This window comes from Drosophila rhopaloa, unplaced genomic scaffold (assembly GCF_018152115.1).
Source record: "Drosophila rhopaloa isolate 14029-0021.01 unplaced genomic scaffold, ASM1815211v1 contig_163, whole genome shotgun sequence".
Taxonomy (NCBI): domain Eukaryota; kingdom Metazoa; phylum Arthropoda; class Insecta; order Diptera; family Drosophilidae; genus Drosophila; species Drosophila rhopaloa.
The window spans coordinates 4665911-4691214 of NW_025335043.1; the positions used below are offsets into that span (position 1 = coordinate 4665911).

Sequence of the window (25304 nt, forward strand, 5' to 3'; positions counted from 1 at the left end):
ATTTTATCAGAGCAACTTGCAGTCTTGGCTTGAAAAACTAACAACAATTAATTAATTTGTAAATTTTAATGGTTTTTGTAGAAAAAATAGATATGAAAGTCAAGTCAAGGTTTTACTTTTGATAAGATAATGTTTCTGGTTTAAATTCATTTAATTTATATAATTTTTTTTTCCAAATCTTTGAAACGAAGATACTTACTACTTACTATCATCTTAACTGTCTCAATTTATAAGTTTTTCTTAGAATGTATGGTTTTTGTTAAAAAATGCTAAGTGATCAGACTCCAAAAAAAGGGTTGGTGTAGTGACTCAAATTAGAAACGTGTCCCTCGTAAAGTATATCAATCTGATAAAATGAAGTTGTTGCTTCTCAGTTGGTTACGCACAGGTAGCTGCTGCTTATCCAATATTTCCAATATATTGCGATCATTATAAAGGGATCAACTGTCAATCTGAATTACACTGTTCGGTATTGTCCGAATCCGTGGAATTCCATTGCTGAGCTGTTATGGGTAGGTCGATAATTATAATGCGACACCGACGATTTATTATTTTCATTTATAGATGTGACACACGACACACATGTGAGCCCCGTGATTGAATGTATCTATATCTACATATTTCTTCGAAAAAAGCGACCGCTCCCATGTTCGCTGCGATTAATTAAGTTCATTGGGTCGGGGCGCACACATTTATTTATATGAGAGCATTTTTAAGAATATTAATAATTCGAAAGGGATTGTAATACTTTATCATAGAAACAATAAACAAAAAAGGTTTATTCAAAAGAGATGAAAAATGAAAATAAGAATGTGAAATCATGTAAGATGTTTTCACAATGCTCAATTTTTATATATTTTTATGTCGATTGCAAAATGCTGAAATCTTGAACATCACAAATGGAGTGATTTATTCAAGCTTTGCGAATTGTCAATTAATATTAAATTATATCTTAACTTAATAACTTAACGAAATGACGAAATTAAGTGCCTTTAAGTTTATTTAACAGACTTGACTTGCCAGAAATTCTATTGTATTTAGATTAATTATTATTTCAAAGTGTACCATAACCTTCTAAATCAAGTTTTGGTTATTCTCTGTAGAATTCCGGTATTCATTAATCAATAAAAGAAAAATCAATGATTTTATTCAACTTTATTTATCATTAAATTTGCAAATTTATATAAATACTATTTACAGTTACAAAATGTATGCCATAAGAAATGTCTTAAACCAGTTGCTGAACGTAAGTGCATTTTGTGTACGAAGAAGTATGTGTGAATTAACTAAATTACCGCAGTTAATTGCTCGTATAGTACGTACGTATATATGTATGTGTTTATATGCATATATCACAGATACTTAAATTTCTCTACAAATTTATCAAACGAATAAAATAACTAATTACATGTTTACGATTAAGTAACTATTTATGTTTTGCACGGATTAATTATTTGGCCGAGTATATGTCTAATGCATAAAATCGAAGGATTATGCAAAATCTTAAAGTAACTATTTGGGAAACTTAATGTTCCGTTCCACCAATTTAGGATATTTAGCACTAATACAACGTGAAATTTCCTTAAGATCTAATGATGCTATTTAAAATTATTAAGTTGTGTGGATTAAGCACTTAAGGTAGAGGAAATGTTAGTGCGCGAGCTAAGACAAAAAGTTCGGTTGATTTATAGCACGGTGGAGTAGTATTATTGGTATGCCACTGAGACTCGGCGCTCGAAAGATGAATGAGTTCGTGCGGTGTGCGTTTATTTCGAGTCATTAAACCCGAAGTCGAGTGGAGTGACTCAACCCCGGGCCCAAAAAAAAAACATGACAAAAACAAGCACCACCCAAAGTGGGCGGTTAGAAGTCTGAGCTCCACACACAACCCCACCACCACCACCACCACCAACAACCTCTAACCACTTCCCCACCAAGACGTGTGTGCGTCTCGAAATTTTCAGCGGTTGAGTGTAAATATGCTAATTAAAGTTATAAAGCGAAATAATTTATGATATGGTTGGAAATAAAGTTTTATTGCCATACTTAAGCTACATTTATTGCAAAATAATTAGTGTAGTTATCGCTATCTGGTAAATCGTACTCGTAATCGTAATCGTAATCGCGGATTGACCGCCAACTTGCACTTGTCCCGCCCGTCGAAATGTGTAAGTAGTTTCGCTTGCTATTTGGTTTGGTATCTGGTAAACTGGTAAACTGGTTCAAGGTCGCCAAATTACGACCCGGAACGGCTCTCTGTGAGATGGAAGGCATTGGTGCCACCCATATGCCCATGACCATGTCCATGATTATGACCCTGGCCGTGTCCATATCCTGCCGCATCGTTACTGTACAAAATGTTGACCATGGAAGCCACCGTCACCGGAGCGGAATGCATCGAGGAACTGTGGCTGCTCCCGCTGCTGCTGCCGCTGCCGCTGCTGCTGCTGTTGAGCTTCATAGTGGGCGGCGTTTGGGGCGGCGTATCGGGCTGGATCTCGGGAAACCCCACCCGCTGCTGCGGCACCGGATGGATACTGATGGGTGTGGGCAGGACCTTGCCGCTGGAACTGGAACTGGAACTGCTGGGCAGGTGCATGCCCATGGCCTCGGTGTACGCCGTAGGTATCCGCGAATATGGCGATCCGCCGGCGTAGCTGCTCATCATACTCAGCGGCGAACCGAGCTCCATCGAGTGGTGGTGATGGTGTTGTTGCTGCTGCTGTTGTTGTTGCTGCTGCTGCTGATGCGGTGGCGCCGCTGGATGGTGGTGCGAATGGTGGTGGTGCAACTGCTGGTCCGCCGATGAGGGCGGGTAGAAGTTCTGGCCGAGGTACGCCGCGGTGGGCGGGGGCGTCTTGCAGGCGGCTGTGTCGGCCACGCTCCAGATCTTGGGCTTGCTCGCCGGAACTGGGATGCCACAGTCTCTGCTCAGCGGGTTTTTTTGGGCCGCAAAGTCCCCCGATTCCTCCTGGCCATAGCTACTTGGGTGGTAGTAAGGCTGTTCCATTTGTGGGTGCTGCTGCTGTTGCAACTGCTGTTGCTGTTGCTGCTGCTGATGGTGATGCAATTGCTGGGGATGCGGGTGCGTATGCGTGTTGTGGGATTGCGCATACGAACTGTAGGCCGCGTGCATGGCATGGGCGCCGGGGGGCGTGGCATAGGGCGCCAGTCCCCGCATGGCCACCAAATTGTGCGGCTCCCGGTCGAGATCCAGCTTCTGGTCACTGTCCACCTCCTTTTCCGCTTTGCCCAGCTCCGATTTGATAAGTTGATTGCCAGGATCTGGAGATTAAACGATGACGGCGGGAGAGAAAGAGAGGGAGAGACCATGTGGAGACACAAAATAAATTTAATTAATTTCAAGTCGCAGGCAGGAAGCACAGACAAGTTCTTAGAGGACTGCAAAACTTGGCACTTGCAGGAGGTGGAACTTGGCAGCTGGCAGCTGGCAGTGGCAAAAACCCTTGAAATTGTTGGTGGGCGTTGATGCGTGCAACCCTCGCAGCCAGCGGAGAAAGCTTTCAGCAGCAAAATACTCGAGTTTCCGCCGACTACCGCCCAAGCCCCCTTTCCACTGCACCATTTCTATGTGTCGCCAACTCGAACAAGGCCACTTTGGAGTCGAAGTACACCGAGAAAGTCATGGAGCACAGTCACTGACATATGACCTTCTAAATTTGTAAACTACTAAATTATCCCTTAAATAAGCTTTTAATATTACAAGCTTAAACTCAATTGATACAAATTTACTGCTATAAAATGAGCATTAAAAATCATCACACCAAAATTTCAAAAATTGTAATCAATTTATCAATTGATTTATTTAAATAAGCTCATATAACCCTTTTCCGGTTATCTGTCATTTAAGGTTTCTTGTTGATAGGAATATTAATTAATTTTAAAAACCCCGTATTGAAAAATGATTGTAATTTTTAAAAAAAATATAAAATTCAAAGCAGCAAGTATTTCTAATTTTAAAATCTGATTATTAAAAATGTAACTTTTCGATGTATTTAAAAAAATACAATAATCTAGTGATACATATTTCTCCACAAAGTTTTAGGTTAACTATTTCTATGTTAAATTTAAACTATGACAACTTCCAAATACCTAACTTTATTGATATTTTCCCTCAGTGTATCTGTGAATCGGAGTGCGGGCGCAAGGCCACTTTGCCAACAATGTGCTGTCAACTTCCGGGGAGGATGTCGCCTAAGCAGTCAGACAAATAAACGGACGACGGACTTCGGACGGCGGGCAGACGAATGTTGCATAACATTCGCTTCGCCACATAAATTGTACTTAAAAGCCCAGTGCCACAAATCTGCTGAAGAGGCGGGTCAGCCAGCCAAAAAGGCGTAGGAATCATTGGGGCAAGGCGTTTGGAAAACAATATTGTGGGGCTCAAGAAATTACAAAGAGATCGTTGAGGACATACTAATTGAGGTCAGGGACAGGGGAAAACACTCGTAGACTCACCAAAGGCTTCAGTGGAGAGTTTTCCACCATCTCCCGACTCCTTCTCCTTCTCATCGTCGGACATCATGCCATCGTCATCGTCCTCGGTTTTATTCTTGGGCTCCCAGGTCATCTTGTTCTCCTTTTTCAGCCTTCGGCGGGCATTGGCGAACCAGGTGGAGACCTGGGTGAGGGTCATCTTGGTGATGATGGCCAGCATGATCTTCTCGCCCTTCGTCGGATACGGGTTCTTCTTGTGCTCACTCAGCCAGGCCTTCAACGTGGCCGTGGACTCCCGCGTGGCGTTCTTCCGCCTGGCGGCGAGATCATAGTTGGGTCCGTATCTGCAGGTTCACAAAAATCAAACAACGCGAATCAATAAGGCCCATGGTGTAGTTCTGGCCTACGCCCTATCATGGCCACTAATGAGTTTGTTTAGGCCATCGCTGCTATCAGCTTTTTGGGTAAATAGAGCCCCACACACCTTAAAGACAATAATCAGTTATTGGTGGCTGATAACAATCGCTCCCCCGAAACGGAATGCATTTGCAACTTCCTTTCGTCTAGGTCAACAGCAAATGGCAAGAATAGTATTCTATTTCAGCCAGAACCGCGCCTCGGGGCTCAAACTCTAAGCCAGACATACCCTTTTAAGCGATAAATAAAAAGAAACCCGGCAGACGACACGACGAGAAAGTTTTTGTCCCATGGCAACATTTTAAGCCCACTTAAGTTTCCCATTTGTATATTGGTACAGTGGATATTCTTGAACTATAACTATAGGGTGTTTTAGTCTACTCCAGTTTCTTATTCTTTGTGTGCTACTTTTTACAATATTGCAGTAAGTCTTCTTAAACTAATACTTCTAAGAATTCATTGGTTTGTAATACATTTTAGTTGAAGAACCAACTTGAATGAATATATTATTTAAGCTGTATTATTATTAGCTCTAAGTTTAATTTCCCTTTACTAGAATTTGTCTTAGATACCATTTCTTTAAATATAAGTTTTTAATAGGTGTTTACTTTATGAAGCGAATTTAAAATACCAAATAAAAATAAGATTACCAAAATAAGATACCATTTCTTTAAATATAAGTTTTTAATAGGTGTTTACTTTATGAAGCGAATTTAAAATACCAAAGAAAAATAAGATTTATCAAAGTTGTATGTCTAAAACAAATGTCAAAGAAATATACAACCTTTCTATAAAATTACGAAATACTCAGCATCTTAAAAAAAGGTGTCATGGGCTGTATATTTTAAGCTGATATGGCGGTCTAAATATGAAAAAAACATTTTAAAAACTTCTTGCAAGTCCCTTTAAAGCAGTTCCCCTGTATTTCCCCAGCTCTCTGAGTCCAGTCCTAAGCCAAACGTCTTAATTTTGAAATGCTCACCCGTAGGCCGCCAGCGTGGGGTCGTAGGAGTAGTATCCCGTGGTTGACTGCAGACTGGCCGAGGTCCAGGCGCTCATTTCGGTGCTGGGACTGGTGTCCTTGATGCCGTAGGGATTGCTCTGGAATTGGTTTCGGGAATCACCGATTAGTCGCACTTCTCGGGCAGAAAGTGGAGGCAGTGAGCCCCTTGTAAGTCGGAGTAGGCTGCCAGTAGTAGTCTGTGAATTTGTCAGCCCCCAGGTAATCGCGGCAGTTACAAGTTACCGGGCCTAACGAGATGACGGCCAACATGGCGATATCTGCTCGGCCCGTCAACTCGCATTTGCGCGGACTTCCACTGGCTGCACAAAGCCAATTAGCCAGGCCCCTCCCCCAGTTCCCGATCCTTACCAGAGGTGCGTAGAAGGCCGAGTTGTCCACTCCGATGCTGGGATAGGGGTTCTGCTCGTTGGAGGGATACGGTCCGCCGTAGACGCCCACTCCGCCGGATGGAAGTGCCATCCGGGAGTAGCCACCGATGGCTAACCTGGCCGGATCGTACTGACAGGAGCAGACCGTTTGGCCAGACACGGGATCCGTGATGATGGGTCGTCCGTTCTCGCAGCAGGATCCGCGGGCGGGCAGGTCCTGGGCGGCGGATGAAAGGCCGCCTGGCACATCGGCACCACCGCCCACCGCATCTTCCGCCGGCGATGTGGAGAGGCCCTTGTGGCCCGCATGATGCGATGACTGGGAAACTGCACCTGGACTCAGAGGACCGACGGTCAGGCCGGTGGCCGTTGAACCGCCCGAGGGACTCAGCGACGCCTCATTCGTCCCGGACAGCGGCGATCCTCCGCCATGGCCGCTCTGGCTGTCGGTATTGGCGGTAGTCAGCTGCAAAGATGCCAGCGGACAAAAAAAAGCACATTTTAGCAATGCCGAAAACAAAAACCTTCGACCCAAACATTTTTGCGGTCAGGGAACCTCACACTGTACGAAATAAAGTTATTTTAAGATAAAGGTACATCTATATAGAAGGCTTATTTCTATTGAGTTAAAATAAAATTGGGAAGATAATGCTCCGTAGTGAATGGAGGTTCCAAATAAACACCATCACAATTTTGAATAAATATTTTCTAATTTATATGACTGATTAGTTACCTAATATCTGTTTAAGCCAATAAAAAAAACTTGTGTATCCTAGATAAAGTAAACTTTTTAATCATATGAAAAAAAGTTGTTGAGTGATATAAAAAAAATAATCTACCTTTTAAAATAATCAAACTTAAATTGTACAATGATTAAACTGAACAAAATCAAACATCATTTTTAAAGATAATTTTGAAAGAGGTTTATTTAATTTTCATTTTAAGTGTTTAATAATTAAAGTCTTTTAGGCTTGTGTTACCCAATTATTAAATTTGATGACACAACAACGCCCCAAGTTTTGGGACAATAAAATTGCATAATGATTCCAGCCAGTTTTCTTTTAGTGCATGAACAGGTGAAGTTGGCAGGACACGAATGAGCAAAGAGTGGAGAAACCGAGAGAGGGACGAAGGGAGGGGTAAGCGCAAAGGCATGTCCCTGCCGACCAGGTCGAAATCAACAAAGCAGATTAAGATGATAACTCCAAATGTCAAAATATTTTATTGGCCTGGCGCATTTTGCGATCCGTTCCATCTATTTTCACTTCATTAATTTTCAATTTATCACAGTCAGATTTCAGATACCGCTTCGTCCGAGCGGCCTGCACATCGCACATTGGGAATCGGGGAATCGGGGAATCGAGGAATCGGGGATCTTTGAAGAGGGTTCTGTTCTGGGGTCGGGAGTATCAGTGGACCGATCGATCGACCGACCGACCGAGAATGGGCACGGCCCGGCCAAAAGGGCAATCAAATGATGAGGGACGCAGGTAGGCTCCTCACTCCCCGCTCACCGCTCTCCGATCCCAATACACCCATCCCTACATCCCATATCCTCTGGAGCGATAACCGCATCGAATCGGAGACATCTGAGCCGGCGGTTAGAAACCCCTGATTCGGATCGAAAATCCCAAAAAGTGTAAATAGAAGGTCGACCTATATGATGACTGGCTGTCAAGTCCACTTCACGCGCTTCAAAATATCTGGATTACATCTGACACCGGTCCTAATAACAATATCTTATTCTCTTTTTTTTTGAAATTCAAATTGCTACTGTTCCCAAACATTTCTCCGCCTATCGCGGCTACCGACTGCAATCCTCCCCATATGATTTAAATAATAATGGTAATTCAAGGCTAAACGAGCTGATTCGCCAACACCTCCTGCCAACTGGTGGCTATCTAATCGAGGGGCAATTTCGCGCCGACGCCAAAAAGCACCGGGAAATTATTGCATAATGAAGGTGTTTCATGAATGAAATCTAATGAATTCTGAATGAATGGAGCCAGGGCGAGTGGACAACGACTGTCTCCGCTAATGTACAAAACGCTGGACGCGCTCATTTCTTATTATTCTTTATTTTTTATGCGATTCGAACATCAATTTCAGTTTTTGTGGCCGCCCATAAAAAACACATATCGGGCGACGACGACGACAGCAGCGAACTGGGAACTTGGGACCTGGACCTGGACTTTAGTGGACTGGCTGGTCAAGTTTGGTGCGGGCTTGGGTTCCGAACAGCGCTTATTATCGGCACGCAAGTCAGTTTATTTTTAATGGTTCCCACTCACCCACTCTGCTGAAAAATCGCAGGAAGTGCAGCGAAGAGCGCCCAGCCGCTGAGTTTATCGCAAGGTGACTGCAGATAGGATAAGCCACACTCTGGAGAACCAACTTTGACTTTGGGTTTGAGTTTGGTTTTAGGTTTGGGCTTGGGTTTGGGTTTTTTCTATTCTGCGGAAATGCTGAAACTTGTTGGCACCTCCTAAATGCTGTCTTAAAGTTGTGCACTCTTTTATGACTTTTTCGGACAGTTTGCTGTCGGTGTCAAATTGCGGCCAGTTTAATAAGTAATATTCCTGGAGTGCCCACAAAGAATATTTTATATTCTCACTTGTGGCTAGCTTTCATCTATCATTTAGAGGGTTCACGGAAGGAAACTTTAATGAACTTAAATTGTACCTTCTAGATAGTTTCTAGATAGTTTTGCTATAAATTTGTGTATATGATTTAAAATATGGTGATTTATGAATAAATAAATAAAGAAAATAAAGAATTATTAATTTTAAATTTGTTATTTAATGGGTTATATAAAAATAAACCTTTCAGCACTGGAGTGGGATTTATTTCTGTAAGTTCTTCAAAAGAATCAAAAGGTACTAAATAATTTGTATAGCGCTTATATTTTAAAGCTGGTAATAAATCAAATTAGCACTTTTTTTATGATTAAGGGCTGAATATACTTATGAATAAGTGATATACAACAAAGAATGGAATAATAAATAAATAAAGAATAATACGTAAACCAATAAAACTGCTGCCAACTTAGACATTTCTTGTTTTGAGAAGGAATTAAATTACTATTTCACAGCAGTGTCTGAGAGTTGCAACAAATTCCATTCACATGCAAATGCAATGATACCAGAATATGTTTCTCTCTAATTGCAAGTATGAAACTATCCGAAGGGCAGACAACTCAAACGGGGAATACGAGCCCGATTTTTATGCGCCATGACTAAAGTTCAAAGTGGCAATTCAACCTTGCATCTTTAACCGCAAAGCAAACATGAAATCTGCAAAACAGCTGGACAAGCGAAAGTCTAAACGAGCCGAAAACCAAAAACAAAACCAAAAAAAAACAAAAACTAAACAAGGAAAAAAGAGGCGAATATTCATCGACCGTAATTCGGTTGAACCGGCATGGACATCGTGTAAATCTCTATCTCAGCCTTTGAAGTGCCCATATCCAGTCGATGGCAGTGCAAATGCAGATGCAGATGGAGATGCAGATGCAGATATATTTACAGATACGTATCCGAATGGGGCTACAGATGGCCACCCGCACCCAGTGGGTCCAAGATGTTGGGAGAACTGGTGCCGTCACTTTACGGTTATTAATTTTATGATTTATGTTAAAGCTCACGAGTCCGCCTACCAAATGCCCATGCTCATTTCACAAACGCACGAGTAGCCGTACTATAAGATATGGTATGGATGGTATGGTATAGGTATAGTATAGTACCTATATATACATATATGCCAGCCAAGACAAAGGAGATCGGCATTGTTGTTGTGGTTATTGGGTGCTGCTGCCGTTGTCGCTGTTGTTGCTGCTACCGATGGGATGCGTTTATGGATTTTGTTTTTGCACTCCTAACAACGACTGCGAAACAAAAGCTATTGGGTTGGGGTTTTTTTTTTTTGGGGCTGTGTGCATTGGGCTTTGGACTGGGGGGCCTTGACGCCAGCACCGAACAATAAGCGAAAATATGAGGATCCCAGGCAGCAAGGAAGCTGCCAGTCGAACGATTCCCTACAAAACAAACACATGTTCGCATTCGCATTCGCAATCGCAATCGCATTCGCAGTCAACTTCTCCGGCGACTGCCGCTTGGATTTGGCATATTCTCACATTCATCCGCAGGATTGCGCTGCCAAACGAGTACGCCATATTCATACAGATACCCACTTTCGAAGGCACACGGAGAGAAAAAGGACCATCTATAGAAATTACATTATAAATCCCCTTTAAAAACCTTTTTTTCACCAATGAAATAAATAAAATTAATCAAAGCGCTCCATAAAGATACCGATTATAGATGCAGATATTTCATAAAAATCAACTTTACTTTCATTCTTGCTTACATTTATTAATTGTTTATTCCAACAAATAAATTGTGATTGCAAATGAAAATAATGACGCTTTAATCATGTACAAAAAGCCATGTTTGAATTTCCTTTTCTACTAAAAAAAAATTACTTATTTGAAAAAAACTATTTAATTAAACTGTTTAATTAAAAACAAATGCTTAACATATTTAGAAAGCAAAAGATATTTTTGAACTGTGAAAAATGCGACCAGTTTTATTTACATTGGTTAAAGTTAATCTTTTTTTGATGTTACTAGTTGGTAAGCAATTTAAAAGAATTTTTTTCTGTGCATTAAAAAGCAGAAGGAGCTGGAGGACAGTCCTGAAGTGCGTTTTTGCTAATGCGAATAAGTTGCTTTGTTTTTTGCGCTCCTCGCTTATTGAATTAAGTTTCGGTCGCAGTAGTCGCAGAATTCGCAGTGGAACAACTCTTTCCCAACTGCGGTCTCAATGTTTGCATTAAAAATTCATAAATCAATTATGGAATGCACACTGCGAAATATTAGTTTTTTCTCGCATCATTTACGGGCCTGTCCTTTTGCGTCCCGAAGGAGGATTGGATGGGGGGTTGAGGAAGGGGAAGGGGAAGGGGCAGGGATATATTGCTTATGGGTTCCAGGACTCGACATCGTCGCGCCGCTTTTTGCGGCCTTAGAATTTTAGTTATTTTGCCATGAAATGCGTGAACAGCTCGCATGGGAAGTTAAGAATTCCCGATGTGCCGCTCGTCTCGGCTACTTTTACTGCCAACTGTCAGCCGTTGATTAAATTCATATATTGCATGCGTCGACGTTTTTGCCTCATTTTTGGAATGCCGTCTTGGCGTTGAAATTAAAATTAAATTAATGAATTCGCCGGCGAGTCTGTGGGCTGTACGATGTGTGCACTGCATAAATTGTAAAGTTTATAAATTTGGCACCCAGTCGACACTGTGCAGATAGCATCTCCTGACCAGTCTTTAATTGGGCTTAGTAGCCCCGACTAAATGGCTTCCATGGCAATGGGGGCAAAAACCAAATGCAAATGAGGTAAAACGATGACAAAATCCTGGTGGCTTTTAATCGATCTGGCAAAAGGCTTTGCACATCTGCAACCATAATTATAGTCGATAATCTGAGCGTTCATTATTTTAATTATTGTAATTTACCAAGTTTGCATATTATAATAAATGGTCCACCACTCCGGCGGCTTCATTAGCATAAATTTATGCCGGCAGACATGGCCCGGACATATATATATATATATATAAATATATTTGAGTGTGTATATATATTGGCAGCAGGACACAGGTCCCCGGATAAACGCATAAGTCTAGCATTGACGCATTAGACCACATAGTAGTCGTTGAACAAGGCATTACACAGCCATCGAAAGGGCTTTGTAGTTGCAAGTGTTTCGGCCCTGTGCTTCTCCCCTCCCCTCTTGGCCCCAAAAACGCCGGCCAACTAATTTGAATTACTGAGCTCGGAATACCGGGTAATTATGACCAGACCTCGGACGATGCACCACCACTCCCCGGATTTCCCCCAGTTGCATCCAAGGCGATGGCGGTGACGGCTGTCCTAAATTGTGAAACATTTCTTGGCGGCGGGGCGGCCATTATGGATATATGGATATGGATCCAGGAGCCCCACCAACCAACCGGTGCCAAAAGTGCTTGAATATTCATGTGTCGCCCCTGCTTTCCCCGCCAGCTTAAAATGTAAATTTAAAGTTATTTTCACCACCGTCCATTATTAAAGATTTCCCTCGCACATGCCAAAATTTCCGAACTGACTCACTAAATTTCGGGTTTTTTTCTGAAAATCACTTTCATGTCTCTGGGTGTGCCAAATATTATTTTAAACGGAGACTAATTCTACGGGTCCCCATAAATTGTGTGTTTGAAGTGTTTATTGAAATGATTAAGTTATGGTTGCATATTGAAGCGACAGAGTTGTAAATCAAAATATAATAAATATTTTGAGATAATAAATAAAACCAAATGTATTATTTATTTTCAAGGTAAAAGCAACCATATGCGTATTTAAATTTAATGCCTGACAGTAGCTATATAAATAAACTTGCTTAAATTCAAATTGCAACTTATTTGACTGGTTTTTTGGGTGATTCCTGTTTTTGTAAGGCTTTCCTTACAAGTTATTTTTATAATATTTTGGCAATGCAATACAAATGTTTTTTTAATTTAAATGGAATCGAGAGATTATACAAATTGTGGGTAATTCGGCTTTAAACAGTTAATTTAAACTAGTGTTTTTATTAATTTAAATTAAAGATTTGTATTTTTCCCTCCTCCGGGAACAATTGTAAAAAAAAGTTAACTAAATCTTTAAAAGTTAAAAAAAGTTAAAAGTTAAAGGAATACTTTCCGTTATATCCTTAACAATTTTGTATTAGTGCTTAATTTCATTTTTTTAATAAATTTTATAAAAATTATTAACTTCTCATTGTTAAACAGGTTGGTTAATAAAAATAGTTCAATAGAAAGATTTAAAAAGGTTTTTTTTTATATGAAAAGTTTTAAGTTACTTTTTTTACCAAAACTATACAACAAAATTGGTAATTCCCTTTTAGAGCTGGTGTCAAATTTCATTACTAAGCTTCACCAAAGCTCATAAAAACTAATCATGAATAGTACAACAGTTAAGCTTATAATATAGCCCAAAAGTGTGACTTGCCCAGATAAAAACCCACCTGATTTGCCGTCGGGTAGCCAGCGTATCCAAACTGCGCATATGCAGCCATTGTCTCGCTGGCTGAATTGGCTTTAAAAAGCGGCGACACGCGAGTTCACTGTGCCTGGTTTCACTGTGGGGCGTCCGTCGTCGTTCTTCCGTTTTTTTTTCCCGTTTTTTGACTATTGAGGATGCGGATGTGGATGCTGGCGGAGCCCTCACAAAAGGGGTTGGGCTGGGGCAAGGATGTGGGGGTGGTTACGGGAGGTTCGAGTGGGTGGTTGGGTGGCAAGTGGGTGGTTGGGTGGCTGGGTGGCTTTGGCGTGCGTGCTCGACGGCTAAGCACTCTGGGCGCTTTTGTTGTTTGCTGGCTTGTTGGGTGTTGCGCTATTGTTGTTGTTGCTGCTGCTGGCCTTGTTGAAAATTGATAAAACAAATTGTCGATGTCGAGCAGTTCTGTTAATGTCGCCGGAGCCGGAAAATGTTTTGTTTGTTTTGTGTGACTTTGCTTTTTTTCATCCGTTTTTACTTCATTTTTATTGACTCTGTTTGACTCTTTGGCGGCCGGTTTCAAAAATGTTGGAAAAAAACACAGCCAGCAAACCAAATTGGCTTCAAGTGTTTGCCGCAAACAGATTTACAAATGTACGCGGCTCTTCAGTCTTTAGTCAAAGAATGTCAGCACAGGTCTTAAATGTTTGCTCTTGGTTATTTACTAACTGATGCTGTATATATTTTGTTGGGATTATTGTTGATACTTTAAGAAATTGCTGTTTTTGAAATCTAGCACTCTTTAGGATAATCTTCCAATTTAATTATTGTTTAAAGTCAGCTTTTAACATTTTTAGATACTATTGCTTTATGGTCCATTTTTGTAGTTATTTTTTAAATGACTTTTTGAATTATCGCAAGTACTATAATATTTTTGACTGTTAAGTTATAAGTTGTTTTGTTTTAAATTTTGTATTAAGTTTTTGAATATTATTTTATTTCCATGAATTTTTTATGTTGCATTTTGTTATGACTTTGTCTTTTCGGGGCTTGTGGTTTGCTTTATTTTTTTATTTATTTTTTAATTATTGCACGCACTTTATTATTTACGGCGGTTGCATCTGCCGATCCGATACGATCCGCTCCAGTAAAACGGGTTCCGCAACCTGTCAGCGGGATCTCAACGGTGACGGCTGGCAGTGACTGCTACTGCGACTTTGGCCAGTGACTGTGACTCAAATTGGTAACTCGTTTTCGGGATTTTTGTCTCGGCCTTTTTTCGAGTTTTTTGGGCGACGCGGCGGAGATGCCAAGATGCGAAGATGCGCACCTATTCGCGTTTCGAAACAAACTGTTTTTCGGCCGCTCAGCGAGCAGCGCGGTTGTGTGTGACAGAGAGCGCAAATGCCGAGGGAGCAGGATAGCTGCATACCGAGAGAGAGTAAGTCAGCAAGGACCTCGCTGATTGGTTAGCGTTCCAATCAGAAAGGGAGCACTGCTCTCTGGGTTGTCTCGCTTTCTCTTATGTGAGTGATCCGGCCGAAAGGGAGATGGAAAATACTCTCTGGGGCTCTTGTTGCTTTTTCTAGAGTACGCCCACCTCCAAGCACTGGAAAGTGAATCGGCGCTCTCTTTCTGCTTTCCCCTCTCTGTCGCCGTTGGAAGCGATTTCATGGCGGACCACGATCGAAAGGCTTCCCAATTGGATAATGTTTCCATAGTTGGCTAAAAGTTTTCCGATATTGATAAAAAATACAATATAAAAATAATTGGAAAGACAACTATGAAGTTACTGAAGAATTGGTATCATAGGATCTTGCTAAAATGGGAATAATAATAGGTGATAAAACAAACATAAATTGTAGAATTTTTAGATAATTACATTATTTTGGCAACATTCAATATAATTATACGTTTCTAAAATAACATTTGTTTAAAAAAAACATTAGATAAATCTTTAGTTAATAACAAAGCTGTCAAAAAAAATTAGAGACAAATTCGAAAACACATCCAAAATAATATTATTAATTTATGTTGAAAATAAGAAATAAAAAAAAACAATTTAAAATACATATAAATACACTTTACATATGGGTAAACAAATAAACAAAATTAAAAGTTATTAATACATAAGCAACAATATTTTACCAATTAAATATTTAAGTCTTGAAGACATTCCTAACAACCAATGAATGTCTCAGTTTTTTTATTTATAATCGTTAATGTTAGGTATTTCTTTGACACATTTCTAAAATAATAATATTTTAGAACAAAAAAATGCTCCCATATTATTTATATAAAATAAATTAAAATTGAGATATTGGTAACATAAAAGAATGACATTTTTCATTTGTTAATGGTAAAAGTGCAAAATTCCGTGACTTTTTTTTATTTTTAAGATATTTTTGTTAACTTATCAAAAAAAATGCTAATGCCTTCCTACATATTAGAAAGTCTCCCTTCACGGAAAATCGTAGCTAATTGGCACTAGCTAATCGTAACAAGAAACCGAAAAGGGAAAAAACAAACAAACAATCCGATCCCATTCGATCCGAGGATGGGGGCGTGGCCCGGTCCACTCGAGGGTCCTTGAGTCGAGTACGTTCTAATTAATGGTAAGCGGAGCAGACGGAGAGGGGAATATTTTTGGGGAATTTCTGTAAAATGAGTATTTTGATGTTTTGGGGTGTTAACGCGCTGCCATTTATTATAAATGCGAGCGCATCTCAAAGTCAAAAGAGACGCACATGTGTCCCTTTTTTCGGTACTTACAAATGTACTCGTATGTAAATGTGTGCGCCAGCGCGTCATTTGCATAGGAAAATGCATCAAGTATTTTTGGGAAAAGTGCCAGCCTGCCCAACTCGTGATCGTTACAGTTATTGTATACTCAATTGCTGGACGCTCTCGGCGGCGCCAGGAAATTCTACACCCACTTCATGAGTCCTTAGGATACCCACCAGATTTAGAAGGATACACATGAAAGAAACACGTTTTAAAATAAAGCATTTTATTTCAAAATTGAAAGCAGAAGGTTTAAAGTTTGAACAATTTTAAGACGAAATGTAAGAATTATCATTCTTCAATTAAAATTAATTTAGAAATTGTGATTGATTTAGTTCCTAAATCTTATCTTAAAGTGTTTGTTTATATATATAAAGAAATTCATGGAATCGTTTATAGTCTTCTTATTTTAAAATCAAAATCTAAATATTTATAGTTCTTAAAATACCAATAAGATCTTTTGAAAAATTAAGAAACTAATCTTCAAAATAAATGATTTCTTTACTAATTAATTTTCTCAAAATATTGATTGAAGTTTAAAATTTTAATCTATTTTGGCGATTCCAAAAATTGCATAAAGTGTTGTTTTGTGCAGTGTTGGCTTTTCCTCCATCGATTTGTGTGAGTGATTTGTGAAATGATTTTGGATATGCGAACTGTGGCACATGTCGCAATACCTTGGGAGCAACTAGGCTGTCCCCATAAATGTCCTGATCCCAGGATTCGCATTGTGGGAGCTCTGTTTTCATTTAGTGCAACACAAACTCGAACATTCTTCACTCGGTGGACAGGACATGCAGATTATATTGAAAACAATTTAAATGTAGATTTTGGCGTTAAGAGATATTATTCTTCGACGCCAGGTGCGTTGTTTCAGGCACACAAGCACATTCGCACACTCTAATAAATACGAGTGTGTACAAATTTAACTGCTAATGTGTGTGTGGGTGGTTGGGTGGTTGGGTGGCTGGGTTGGTTGTTTCTGGGAGGTGGGTGGCAGGAATACAGCTGCACAGAGAGTTGCAGGCACCGCCTCCTCCTCCTGAAAGGCTTCTTACTTAAGTGTTGTTTCATGTCACCTGGAAAGCATTTGGACATGAAATTGTCGCTTTTCAGTATGTGGCACACACACACAGTTACCTCTCGGCGAAAAATCTTCTACACACACACACACACACACACACATACACATACACACATGAAAAGGAGGAAGGATAGTGCTTCTGGTGAATATAATAAAATCCTTTTCGCAAAACGATAAACGATAAAGTCACCGGAACAAGCACAAAAAGGACTCTCCATGCAAATTGCTTTAAATGAATTTGTTTTCGTTTGTGTTTGGGTCTGAGTTTTGAGTTCTGAGTTTTAAGCCACGACTCCAAGGGGAGCCATGTTTGGTGTTTCAACACTAAAGATTCTGTTACAAATTGTCATAATCCTCTGGCATATTCTCCATTTTTAACACGAATTTCAGGTGATTTCAGCAGGTGGATGGGCGGGCGGCATAGCCAACCCCACTCACCAATCAGTGTTTGGCGTTATCAGCCATTCCAGATAGCGCTATCGTCACCTGGCCATCTTATCGACCACTCGAAAATGAAATTGCTGATCAAACAGAACAAAAGCGCACACAACATTCTCCAAACATTCATAAATGGAAACATACTTATTTACTCACTTTTCAAAACAAATCAACAAATCGGTGCTCTTTGTGGTTCAAGTGCCGATCGCCGAAGTCAAAAGCATCCGATGTGTTAGACCCCGATTTGGAAAGGGAATGAGAATGGGTAGGGGAATAGGAATGGGTATAGGAATTGGTATAGGAATTGGTATTGGAATGGTTCAGACCCTTTCCTCCGAATTCTTTGCGCGTGCGTTCCCTTTTGTCGGCGTTTTGACATCGACATCCCATCCGCAGTCACGATTGATTGTCGCAACAATTGACGTGATTTCTAGTCTCCAATTGGTTTTCGAGGCCCGACCGCTCCAGAATTATCGGTGCCAAGCCCCGCACGTGATAAGTCGGGGATATGGAAGTGCCCGGCCAGTGTACATATATACTTTGTGGGGCCCACGGCAATTATAAGTAGATGCTTTGTATGGACAGCTGTCCGTCCGTCGGTGGCATGCGTCACGACCGACATCGCCACATGCCCCGTCACTGGATCTTCGACTTCGAAGTTAAGATTCTAGGTGTTTGGCATGATTACCACGTCGGAAGTGACTCGGAATGGGTACACTTTATTCTAATTGCGTTTTAATGAGGAGCCGAAGCAGTCTAGAAAAGAAAGTGAATTTTCAGTGCCCTAAAAAATAATGAAAAAGAGGGTAAATGTATACCAAGGAATTCCTTAGATCGACTTAGACTCGGTGTGGTAAAAAAAATATAATTAAATAAATAAAATTACATGTACATACATAACAGGTTTTATTTTTTATGTTTTTTAATAAAAATATATTTTATAACAATGAGTTAAGTGAATTTAGGCTCACATCTTAATGACACAACTAACGAATATTCGAAACTATTACACTTAAAATTTATTTAAAGTTTCGAAGTGCAGTATTTATATTTAAACAATTTAAGCTTTTAATTGTTTTCTTAAAGTCAATAAATTATACCTTGTCTTTCTTCAGAAAAGCAACATTTTTTTATTTTTTCATATTGCCCTAAGGTGAAGTTTGCCGTGCAAATGGTTATGATTATGCACACAAGAACGACAATAAAATATTTTAACTCTGCAGATAATAATTAACACTAATATAACGACGATATAAAAATAAATCTATATTACTCAACTTTCAGTCTGCTTAATTGACTGCAATCTTGGCTGCGCCCTTGCGCTTCCGTTCGAACAAGAAAAGTTTTCGCTACCAATGTGGTTTGATGTTGCCAAAGTTAAGTCCCTCAAGAGGATGTGCGGTACACGGTTTTAAGTACATACCTGTACTTCAGAGAACCGAAATGAGTTCAAGGATATACAAAGTTTTTGAAATTACCAAAAGTTCGTTACAACGAAAAGTATGCTATAAAAGCGGATAATTGCTAACTCCGAGCAGACAAACTGATGTTGAAATAGATTGTCGAATGCTAAGTACTTAACTTTTTTATTAATTAATTTGCAGGCAATAAAAATATCCTTTGATAATTTAAATAAAAACAAGCAATCTCCCTTTTTTCTGATTTTTAAAGTCACTTACCTTTTTATATAAATTTATAACATAACAAATTAATATATAAAAATTCCTAGAACTGCGAACTGTGTTGAGTTAATTTATTTGACAGCTTCCTTAGAGCATTTAACACTCCTATTTGCGCAAATAAACGTGTGTGTATTCCGTCCTATAAATAGCAAATTTATATAAGTAGATCGTACTGAGACCGGCATGACGGATTGACTATGATAGCACAATTATAAATAATGTCCACTTATTCCTTCAGAGGAAATGGAAACGGAGCCAAGGGAACTTAATTCGCCCTACGCGAAAAGTGCGAGATTCATGTTTGCCACCCAAAGTGAACAACATTTGCGAATTTCGAAATTAAATTCCGTGTCATTCCGTGTAAATCATTTGCAAAATTGCCGCGATGTCGCTGCATCTAGTGGAGCGGAGGCCGTGGCAATTTATCAAAAATAAATCATTTTGACGAGTTGCCAGGCCAAGTTAAGGCCAATTGCAAGTGCCGAGGCATTACGGATCCGATCCGGTAAATGTAAATGTGTATGGTGGATGGTAGATGGTGGATAGCGGATGGCGGATGGCTCCCAACTTCATGTGTTAGTACATGAGTCTGTACATACCTGTCGCCAGGGCTGGCAGGGTCGTAATAAATTGCAGATTAGTTTGCAAATCGCACAGTGCGTCATTGAAATATGCGTACGCGCCATCGTGTGTATTTATGTCCGTTGACGCACCTTGACAGGCACTTTACGGGCGGCATTCCCCGGGTTTTTCCCCGGTTTTCCCCCGGTTTTCCCCACTCATATTCCCCATACTCCACCCTGCGCATTTAGCAGCGCAGCTCAGTAATTAGTGCATCATCCCGTGTTGCGCATTTCGGAACATCGCCACCGAGGGATGTCAGTTCCATGTTGTCTGCTAGCTCGGTTCATTCCACAAAGTTTTAATTTCCCCGGGCTAACGAGAATATTTTACTTTATTTTAAACATGTTTATTGTGGCTTAGAGGGGAGGTCAATGGGAATGATATCATTAATAACTTTTGAAAAATGAATATTTGCTTGAATATTTATTTTGAGTATTTGTTATGTGATTCAAATTTTAAGCTTTATAGAAGCATATAATTTGAATAGCAATTTATTGAACCAATTCCTTTTAAATATATCAATTACATATTTGTTTAAAAACATGAAAAGCCAGACTTAGTGAATATTATGCATTTATAATTTCACAAATAACCTCCAACAATTTTTTCTTCGTTTTGAAAGAAATGGAGAGGAAATATATATTTGTAGTTTATTAATCTATTAGCTAAGCAAACTATATTAATAATAAAATGTAACTTGAGAGAATTAAAATGTAATGTTTGAATGACCAAAAAGGTAAACATTTTTTTTGCTAAAAACCCTTTTTATTTAATTGTTGTTTTAATCCTTAGAGCAACCTAAAATTGATTGAATACAAGCACTTGCCGCACTTTATCTAATCGATTTGTCAATTAAATTTTTCACTATTAAGATTTGATTATGACATTACTTAAAGGCATGTAGGTGCATGTTAGTGTCAACAATTCATGTAGCCAAACGCCCGTGCCGTCACTGGAAAAGTCATTCAAAAGTAAGACGAGATTTGAAAATTAACGCGAATCGATTAAAACAAATTGAAAACAATGCCGAACCGACTGGCAGCATTAGCATCGTAAACTAATTGCGGGCAAGTGTAAATGCCCCGGCTGTAAAAAATGGTTTTCCACTGGTGACAACAGTCGCATGTCGGCGCATTTTAAAAGCAATCATCAATTATGCAGGCCTGAGTTCAGTTCGGGCAGCAAGAAACGTCTCGGCATTAACGATGATTAGTCGCGAGCCAGAAGCCATCGACCCACTTAGGCAGGCATAATGTTTTCAAGTGCGAGTATCGCTGATTCCGTAGTTTTTCTCTGTCAATTTTATGAAAAATTATCCTTGAATAAACTCGTTTTTTAGCGTGAGGCAATTGTCATTTAGGCAATTTAGGTATGTCCATCACAATACTGTAGTCTTCTATATTTGATTTAAACAACTGCAAAATAAGGCCATTTTAAACAGTGTCTACACTTTTGCAAATAAATTTATTTTTCTTCACAAATGATAAACCATTCTCAGAAGCACAAGAATTCCTTTATAATATTGTATTTAACTATTATTTTAATGAGTTAAATGAGTTCAAGGATATACAAAGTTTTTGAAATTACCAAAAGTTCGTTACAACGAAAAGTATGCTATAAAAGCGGATAATTGCAAACTCCAAGCAGACAAACTGATGTTGAAATAGATTGACGAATGCTAAGTACTCAACTTTGTTTTATTAATTAATTTTAAGGCATTAAAAATATCCTTTGATAATTTAAATAAAAACCAGCAATCTCCCTTTTTTATTCAAATTTATAACTTAACAAATTAATATATAAAAATTCCTAGAACTACGAACTGTGCTGAGTTAATTTATTTGACAGCTTCCTTAGAGCATTTAACACTCCTATTTGCGCAAATAAACGCGTGTATATTCCGTCCTATAAATAGGAAATTTATATAAGTAGATCGGACTGAGACCTGCATGACGGATTGACTATGATAGCACAATTATAAATAATGTCCACTTATTCCTTCAGAGGAAATGGAAACGGAGCCAAGGGAACTTAATTCGCCCTACGCGAAAGAGAATTTCAAATGTATATTATACATTTAATACAATTCTAAACAGTCAATTGAAAATATTTTAGTTTCACTTTACAAATGAAGAACCATTCTTTAGAAAAATATCAGATGCACAAGGAACTTAAATATTAATTAGATTACTTCTCATCAAAAACAATTAAAAATTTAAAAGATCTTTTTTTGGAACCAAAAAATATCGTAATTCGAGATTTTGTTTAATAATAAGTTTTTTCAGTATATTTTCCAGTCGAATTGATAAATAAAAGTAGAATACAAAATGCTTACTTAAAAAATCATTTGTTGTCTTAAATTTAATATTATCCTGCCCTTATAAATTACTCAAACCATATTAAAAACTCTGATCAATTTGAGTGCCAGATCAACAGAAATAATGCGACCAATCCAGCAATTCAATGTCTGCCGTGAAAAGCACTCCATTCGGTAAATAAAATTATACGAGCCGTCTGTAAATTCAATAAATAATTATGTGTTACGTTTACCGGGGCTCAGTGCAGGATGGCAGGGATATCCGTTGGGGGAGGGGAGGGTAGGGTAGGGTGGTATCTGGGCATCGGGAGTATCTGGGCCTGCAGTTAATGTACCTATTTGGCGGCCGCAGGGCAGCCGGCAAAAGGCATCCGGCCAGTGGCCACGAGGCGTATGCGCATTTATTAAATGCGCATCGCTTGTGTCTCCTTTCTTGGCCATCGTACATCGCAGTTCCAATTTGCAGCACAATGCAAATTGCATTGTAGTCGAGTTATTGTATAATTGGTGCAATGTAGCCGGGAAAACGATGGTGGGGCGACCTCGAGACCAGGACTACGTGCCATGGACTCCGGACTCTGGTTTTCGGACTCTGGACTCCGGGCAGTCGATGGCCGTGCAATGGCGCTTGTGTTCGTGTCAATAAATTAAAATGAGAATTGATTCGCTTACGCCCGATTTAAGCAACAACAGGCTATATTATGGGCAGATACCCACAGATACATTTACAGATATCCAGGCAGATGCAGATGCATTTGCAGATACAGATACAGATACCGATGCCGATGCCGATATCGAGACTTAATTTTCATGGCAAAAGGGTGCAGCCTGTGCAAGCATTTCGAAACTATTAACAAACAAATTAAATGTTGGACCCGCACTTTAAAAACCAATTTCAGAACGCATTACAAGAAAATTCCATTAAACAATGCCACGATACGAGGCGATACGTGTGGAATCGCCCTTTTCGAACTTGACCAGACAGAATGTCTCCAACACCGGCCGCATTAAGATAAGAGAAATCGTCTAACAAAACGCATAATCTGGACGCTGCTTTAAAAATCGGTAACACAATTTAAATTTATTTCAAACAGCGTGTATATATACAAATCATGGATGAACATAACACACTCGAACAAGATAAGTGAAAAGAATCGAAGCTCTTTTTTTTTTTTTTTTTTTGGATCCAACTTGTCTGCGGGTCGAGGTGGATATCTTTTTGAGAACGGCGACAAACCTGTAGATAGTAAATGTCAGCCGCATAATAAAATTAGCTGTTTTAACGACAGCGGAATCGGCTGAGTGCCTGGGCTCAGTTCGAGGTTCCTCTAGGTTCCAGGTTCTGGATTTTAAGATTCGAAGGGCCGAGAAGGAGAACCGGAGACCGTTGAGATATTGGCGGCAAGGAAATCGATTGGTATACCAATCAAACGGCATCGTAAACACTATCGTGGCCATCTGCAACCTTGCAGCTCAGATCGGTTCGGTTCGGTTCAGTTCCATAGTGCTGTCCATAAATTTCCACACGTGACATTTCTTTGTCATGTTAATTAGACCGCCAAGTTGATGCTGAAACCCGATAGGGCATCTTAAATACCTACTCTCGGAATCAGAGACACCCATTAAATGCATACCCAAAGGCTATTCCCGGGAAACAGACCTCTGATGCATGCGTGGAAAACGCAGACTATGTGGCGACATTTTCCGAGTTCTCTGCATTAAAACCACATCTCATTAAGATGTGAAAAATTCTGTTTCATTAATAAAATATTCGTTTTCCTGTCCCGCATAATTAACTCGATGCCATGTTGGTCTCTCCAGTTTATTTGTTCTAAAATATGGTTGTCCTATGCTGGCAGAAAAACAACGAAAAGCTAATACTCGCCTACAAAATGGTTATGGTCAGCATAAAGATTTTAAAACCCCTTGAACAAATATTTTTAAATTGGTCTCAAGAAATTGATTATTAAAATTGATTTAATTTTATATTAAGTTATTTGATAATAATAATTACAAAGTACATACGTTCGCAAAAGACAAAAAATTCTTAAACTTTTCTGTTTATCTTAATAAAAACAATAACTTTTCAGTGCGGAATTGTTTTAATTTTGTTAAAATAAGTATATTAAAAACGAATTAAATATTTAATAAGGTAATTTATTTTGTTATTTTTCCACCTTAAAAACTATTTATAACACTATGTAATACTGGAAAACACCCAATTAAATTTGTGTTGGTATTTAGACACCTCCAACAAATACCATTCTCCAAATCTCAAGTATTTATCCCACAAGGTGCTGCGATCGCGGAGACTTCCCAATACCAGTGCCTAATGTGCCCTAATGGTCATAATTATTTTAGCTTGTCTTATCAATGGCAGTTGTCTAAATATACATTTGTATACTCGAGTGTACCGCGCTGATGTCAAGAATAATCAGCTGCCTTGACAAAGGTGGCCATTGGTCCCACATATTGTGGGCGCTTTTAGTTTGTTATTTTTCTCTTTTCGGATTTCTTCTCTTGTAGTTTAATTCCACGTTTCTTTAAATTTCTGGGACACTAGACCTAGCGAGGTATGGTCATGATTGATTGCCCACCATACATGTCCATTAAATATGACTCTAAGCCGAGGCGTGTGGATCGTAATAGATGATGATGAAATGTCTTTTGGTTGGCTGTAATCAATTATTCAGGAAATCCATTGACAAATCGTAAGCATTGTGTGCCAGAAAAGCTTCCAGTGCTTCCAAACGGACTATTCTTCGGAAACTTGGGTCATAATTCATGTTTTTATATTATCCGAAATAATGTTGAGGATCGTTTTAGTTTTGAATTTGATTTTCTCTTGCTTTAAATTTTGTATTAACAACTTAGGAAACATAAAATAAGTCTAGGAAAATAATTTCATTTGCGTTTTTATTTAAATCCTTTTCATATTAAAATCTAAGAAAAAACGATCAATTGTTTGTCCATGAATTAGTGACAGTTTTCATAATTTAGAACTTTTTCAAATAACTAACTGATATTGAAGAATTACATTCTCTTAATAGCAAACTACTCAAAAAAAAT

The 25304-nt window shown here is 39.1% G+C and overlaps 1 protein-coding gene across 1 annotated transcript; it reads right to left on the minus strand.

Annotated features, from left to right (window-relative positions):
- Positions 1-2017: 2017 nt before the first annotated feature.
- Positions 2018-14321, minus strand: LOC108052509 (homeobox protein caupolican). The gene is made up of 5 exons (XM_044457896.1): positions 13335-14321; positions 6251-6736; positions 5861-5979; positions 4483-4805; positions 2018-3285 (listed from the first exon to the last, which is right to left on the minus strand). Exons 1-5 carry the CDS (start codon positions 13383-13385, stop codon positions 2237-2239), a joined length of 2028 nt encoding a protein of 675 aa, XP_044313831.1. The 5' UTR covers positions 13386-14321; the 3' UTR covers positions 2018-2236.
- Positions 14322-25304: the final 10983 nt, after the last annotated feature.